General features: G+C 38.2%; 1 protein-coding gene across 1 annotated transcript; it reads left to right on the forward strand.

Moving 5' to 3' along the window:
* Window positions 1-399: 399 nt before the first annotated feature.
* On the forward strand, window positions 400-1,735 carry LOC148293526 (uncharacterized). The gene is made up of 5 exons (XM_088254504.1): window positions 400-465; window positions 545-763; window positions 876-974; window positions 1,073-1,153; window positions 1,244-1,735. Exons 1-5 carry the CDS (start codon window positions 400-402, stop codon window positions 1,733-1,735), a joined length of 957 nt encoding a protein of 318 aa, XP_088110630.1.
* The last annotated feature ends 4,404 nt before the right edge of the window (window positions 1,736-6,139 follow it).

Here is a 6,139-nt window from a genome sequence, read left to right on the forward strand (position 1 = left end):
TTCTCCTCACGTCTCCCATGTGGCGGTGTCATCTGAGTCATCAGTGGCGCAACCTGTTAGCGCCAGGCGGCGTCATCGATCCCCCCATATGATGGACACTTCGCCCCCTGCTGCTGGTGCGTCAGATTCACAACCACCAGGTAAAGATTTCCTTCAACTCCAGCAGTTTCAGACCAATATTTTGGTAGGATTATATATTTAATGTTAATGTTATATGTGTTTGCAGCGAAGAGGAACACCCGGGGACCTTGTCGCCAGTTGAAGACGGCGAAGGCCACCCGGGTGACCAACACTCGTGTCAACATCGGATACGACGAGCGACATCGAGCTGCACCAACGGCGGACCAACATAGCTCATTGGCACACGACATTGGTCACGTCGTTCGGACCCATTGTCCGATGAAATGGAAATCTTGGAAGGTCATACCTGACGAGATACGGACGGTGGTGCGCGGACAGCTGTCGGTATGTATGCTTTTTAATTGTTTTGCTTTCAAATTTTATATATTTATAATACTTAATGAATATAATTAATGTATTGCAGGCGAACTACAATTTAGAGAACCTCCCTGATGAGTCATTGGGGTATGTCAACAGACTCTTTGGTGACAGGTACAAGCAGTGGAAGAGCGATCTGCACCACCATTTTATGGCATATGATGATCCGCAGGTCGCTCTTCAGGAGGGTTGCCCGAAGGAGCTTGAGGGGCGCCAAGATAGTTGGGCGTGGCTCTGCAGTCATTTTCAAGACTCTGATTATGTGGTAATTTTTTTATATTAAGTTGAAATTTATTATATGTTTCTTACTAATGTTTATTTATTTTGTTTTAATTTCATTTTATTTTTAACTAATACGTTTATTTTTGGTATAACAGAAGAAGGCGAAAGCAAATAAGGGCAATAGGGACAAGAAGACTCTTCTCCATCATTCCGGTTCCAGGCCCTTCTCATATAGGATGGAGGCGCGGCGGCGGGTAATAATTAAATCATCTTTTTTATAAAAATTCTAATATGTCATTAATATGAATTTGTTTTTTTTGTACTAACAATTTTCTTTTCTTGTTCAATCAAGGGGGGGTCCAAATTCCCGGAGATCGACGTGTTTGGCGACGTTTATGTTAGACCCGGGAATGAGTTGGCGGAGTCCCTTCATGTAAGTATTCTTTCATTTTAATTATTGTTTTACACATTCAAGTTCATAGTATGTGTGTTTTTAATTCATGTTTTATGTTATGTTAAATAGACGACCATGATAGAGAAGAGCCAGTTGGTTCTTCAAGAGTCCGCCTCCCAGCTTCCTCCCGATACTCCGCTCGATGTTGTGGATCCTCCACCGGATGCGGGGTTTCAAATACTGACGGAGACCTTAGATCAGAGTCTCGAGAGGAGGCCAGGGTCATATTGTCGAGGGATGGGGAATGCCAGACGGTGGGAACCTAGAGCTCCTCCATCGTCCCAATCAGAAACTGAAGTGATTGCTTTGAAAGCGGAGGTGGCCGAGCTTAAGAACCAAATGGCTAGCCAAATGGCCTCGTATAATACCCAGATGTCACAGCTTATAGAGTCCCTCTCTCGGTCCGGCATTCCACTCCCGTCACATTTTGGTTCCTCGTCGACTTCCGAGCCCCCTCAACCAGAGCATGGCCACCACACTTCTGCCCCTGTCGATCATGCCCAGACTTCCGAGCCGCATTTGCAAGACGACAACATAGATGTTGCTACATTTTTTAATTAGTTTTTAACTTTCTTAATTACATTTTAAACATTTTGTCTTGTATTATATAAATTTATATTATCTTTTCCACTTCATTATGGTTTTTTATTGTAATTTTATTCTATTACAAAAAGATTTTATATATTGCAAAAAAAAAAAACCGTATACAATTAAAATTAAATGAAATAGATTTTATTATAAAAAAACACGTAAAAATAAAATAAATAAAATATATTTAATTTTGCGCGACGACAGTAATTTCCGTCGCACTAACACAATAGTATAAATTTAAATTAAATTTGAAAACTCTATATTTATTTTTACGCGACGAAAACGATTCGTCGCGGAAAAGACAATGCGACTAATATTATTTGTCGAGCAAATTTACTAGAGACGAATCCATTTCGCCACACTAAATTTCATGCTAGTACAAATATTCGTCGCGCAAAATAAGATCCGACGATTATTTTATTGTCGCATCTATTTTTCTGAGACGAATGCTGGTCGTCGCGCAAACTAATATGCGACGATTAAGTTGTCGTCGCACTTATTTTTGTGAGACGAATATTAGTCGTCGCGCAAAATACTATGCGACGATTAAGTTGTCTTCGCACTGATTTTTGTGAGACGAATATTAGTCGTCGCACTTATTTTTGTGAGACGAATGTTAGTCGTCGCGCAAACTACTATGCGACGATTAAGTTGTCGTCGCACTTATTTTTGTGAGACGAATGTTTGCGCGACTAATATGAACCGTCGCTCGATTTGCGCGACTAATATTGTTCTTTGTCGCAGGTCGCGCGACTAAAACATATATTTGTCGCGCAAAGTCTTTCTTTACGAACTTTGCGCGACGGGGATTGTATTTGTCGCTCTGAATCTGGCGCGACTCGATTGTTCTTTGCGCGACGAATTATTCCCCGTCGCGCAAATGGTTAAATGTAGTAGTGAAATTACTACCAAAAGAAAAACAAAAGATGAAAAACCAAGTCAAAAACTTGTTAATGGAACCATGAGATGTGGTGTGGTGGTAGCTCACCTCATTCCTTAACCATGAGGTCGGGGATTCGATCCCCGCCCATGGGAATGGAGCGCATTTTGTGGCCAGCCATTTACCTCCATTGGGAGAGCTCTTGCGGCGAAAGGGATTAGTCACTACTGTCGGCAGTGGATACCCTTGGGTCTCACCTAAAAAAAAACTTGTTAATGGAAATCAATTTTCATTCCCCAAAAATTAACGTGTTCTCTTCAATGGTGTGGATAATCCTTGAAACCTAGTTATTAAATTTGCACATAGTTTGCGCGACGACCAGCATTCATATATGTATCTTTTTACAAATTGTTTAATATAAGTAAACTTCATGTATTATACACATATTATTAAGTAAAATAATACACTTTAATTTTTTTAAATTAATATTGAAATACCATTCCTTCTTTTTTTGTCAAATAATATATGTACATATTTTATTCGTATTTTTTCTATCCCGTATTTTAGTAACTGAAGTATGAAAGTAATTTTTCACCTATAGATTTATACTAAAATCCACGTCATTGAGAGCCCGTGCTAACAATTTGGGCTATGGAAGAAACTCCTCCCCAAAATCCACGTGGTTTACTGCCTACGTTGCTTGTTCAAAATATGCCACTCTTTCATGATGTCTTTTATTTGCTTTAACTCTTTGTAATGTCGTGCTTTAACGTTAAACCAATTTCGATTTTCTAAACGTAGTGCAGGGCAACTTGTTTCTCAAAGACAAACGAATTCAAAGAGAGAAACTCCACCTAACTTTGCTATGATATGACAAATTATGGCCAATTTAAAACATGCAAGTTTTTCAATTTCAATCCAAATTATTGCACGGCAATTTGGTTCAGTTTTTTACTATGCCAATCATTTTTCTTTTTAAAGAAAAAAAGGAAGACCTTCTATGCCATGTCAATAACCATTACTATTCTTTCTTTTATTCATCCATTTATTCCTTACAAAAGAAAAGCATTAGTTCCTAACTACCCTACAAGCTAGCACATTAGTTTGAATTGTTCATATTCTTCATTTTTCATTTCGTTGCGGGTTGTTAAAATTATGTTTTTTTTTTCAGTTCTTTTGTTTTTGTGGAATGAGTCTATGTCTGCTAGAAATTGGGTTTAGAAGGCTTGATCGATTCTTACTATTTGTATTTGTACCATATCTGACCGTCCTCCCAGGCTACTCTCACAATTGCCATAGAGAAACTTGACACCAAGAGGACACCCAAACCCTCTATAAATAGAGCCCTTTTGCCCTCAAGGGTAATAGCGACTTGACATTTGTCAATAGCTAACTCCTCTCTATTATATTCCTGTCCAATTTCCAGCATCGCTCAATTCTGCCCGTGAACATATCATTGTTTAAATAGATGCGATGCGACCTTGTAGATCAAAAGAGACCCCTAGCAAGCCGCGGCCAAAGCAACCTGATTGTCATTTGACCAATAACGGGCACTAATATTACACATCCTCTAAGCCACCGAGCATATAAGAAAACTTCTTACATTCATGATTTCGCATGCATTATCAACGTATTTACTATATCTTCTTGACATTATTATATATGTTCACTACAGCGCCTGCCCCACGCTCAGATTCATCCCATAAGAAATTGATTTCACATGCCTTTTATATTTGCTTTGGGGTAAGGATTGTATGCTTATAGGCACAGGTACGAGGTCAGTCGTTCTTTCATCATAGGACCATCCTATATATCTATTGCTTTGCAGACAATAACTTAGCTGGGGGCAGCGGGCTGAACCCCAAGCAGAGAATTTTTGCTTTTCTCTTTTTATGATCCACAAATTAAAATTATATATATACTTAAGCATGGAAAATGTAGGTTACGCCTAGGAAACTAGATATGTACTGTATGACAAAGTTGCTTTTATTTTATTGTGGGTTGTTTAAATCACAATTGAGTTCTTTCTCATACTTGTTCAGTTTTTCCCATAAGTCCAATTCAAGTGGGATAGCCCAAACATTTAGCAACACTCTTTTTGGCAACGGAGATGTATTTCAGTTTGGATTTACTTTTGCCTTTTTTATTTCCTGTTTTCTAGCGTTTTAATTACTTACTAATTAATGACTTTGGGACTTCTAGTTGAATTTAGTAGAATATTATATGTGCCTATTGTCTTGCCTAAGACCTCCAGTGAAGGATTCTAGTGTTTTCTTTAATTGCTAAGATATTTGGTTGCCTACTCGATCAAGTATTAGCTTTTGACTCTAATTTACAATATTATTTCTTCTAAACGATGCGCGTATGTATTGCAATTGAACATATCCCACCAATTCTGATGCAGCAGTGCTTGATAATCTTATTGAGTCTCTGCAAAACTAGTTCCTTCTTTTTTTGTCAAATAATATATGTACATATTTTATTCGTATTTTTTCTATCCCGTATTTTAGTAACTGAAGTATGAAAGTAATTTCACCTATAGATTTATACTAAAATCCACGTCATTGAGAGCCCGTGCTAACAATTTGGGCTATGGAAGAAACTCCTCCCCAAAATCCACGTGATTTACTGCCTAGCTACGCTGCTTGTTCCAACCAAATATGCCACTCTTTCATGATGTCTTTTATTTGCTTTAAGAGACACATCCCGGGATCGGTTCCGCCGTAGCACGATATTGTTCGCTTTGGGCCCCCCTCTCTGCCCTCACGGTTTTGTTTCTGGGAGCTCACGAGCAACTTCCCAGTGGGTCACCCATCCTGAGATTGCTCTAGTGTGAAGACCCGTATTTTAAAATGATAAAAGAAGATATTTATCATTTGGATAAACCTGGATGATATTATCTTTTTAAGATATTTATCATTTGGATAAACTTGAATGATATTATCTTTAAGATATTTATCTTTTGGATAAACTTGAATGATCTTATTTTGTTAGGATATTTATCTTTTGGATAAACTTCGATGTTCTTATCCTTTTAATATTAAAGTTTATCCTATCCCTATAACCACTATAAATAGGAGCATAACCTTATAGTTTCAAAACATAAGAAATTTAGAGAGAGAGGGAGAGAGAGAGAGAGAGAGAGAGAGAGAGAGAGAGAGAGGTGATTCTTGGAGGAGATTTGGGGCTTAGCTTGTATTTTCTTAACTTGGAGCAATGCTTTGGAATCGAGGTAGGGATTTCTTGGAATGCCTTTACGGGGATTGATTTAATTAAATTTTGTGAGTACTATATTATGCATGATATTATTATTTGAAATGCATCATGTTATCGGTGATGGTTGGAGTTCTTGGATTGATAAAGAAAGTATGGAAAAGAGGGTAATGGGAATGATCTTTTGTGTAGTTGAGTCTAACTCTTGGCAGGTACCAGGTCTCAGGGATCCCACAGTGCACATGGTTTTTATTGGGTGATTCGGGACTGGCGAAAGGGAG

Source organism: Prunus avium, chromosome 6 (assembly GCF_965620075.1).
Source record: "Prunus avium chromosome 6, drPruAviu1.hap1.1, whole genome shotgun sequence".
In the NCBI taxonomy this organism is placed as follows: domain Eukaryota; kingdom Viridiplantae; phylum Streptophyta; class Magnoliopsida; order Rosales; family Rosaceae; genus Prunus; species Prunus avium.

Excerpts from the sequence above, each read along its gene's own strand:
- LOC148293526 (XM_088254504.1), top strand. The coding sequence starts at position 400 with ATGAAATGGAAATCTTGGAAGGTCATACCTGACGAGATACGGACGGTG. Across the intron at positions 466-544 it reads TGGTGCGCGGACAGCTGTCG|GCGAACTACAATTTAGAGAA; the intron begins GTATGTATGCTT and ends AATGTATTGCAG. Across the intron at positions 975-1,072 it reads GGATGGAGGCGCGGCGGCGG|GGGGGGTCCAAATTCCCGGA; the intron begins GTAATAATTAAA and ends TGTTCAATCAAG.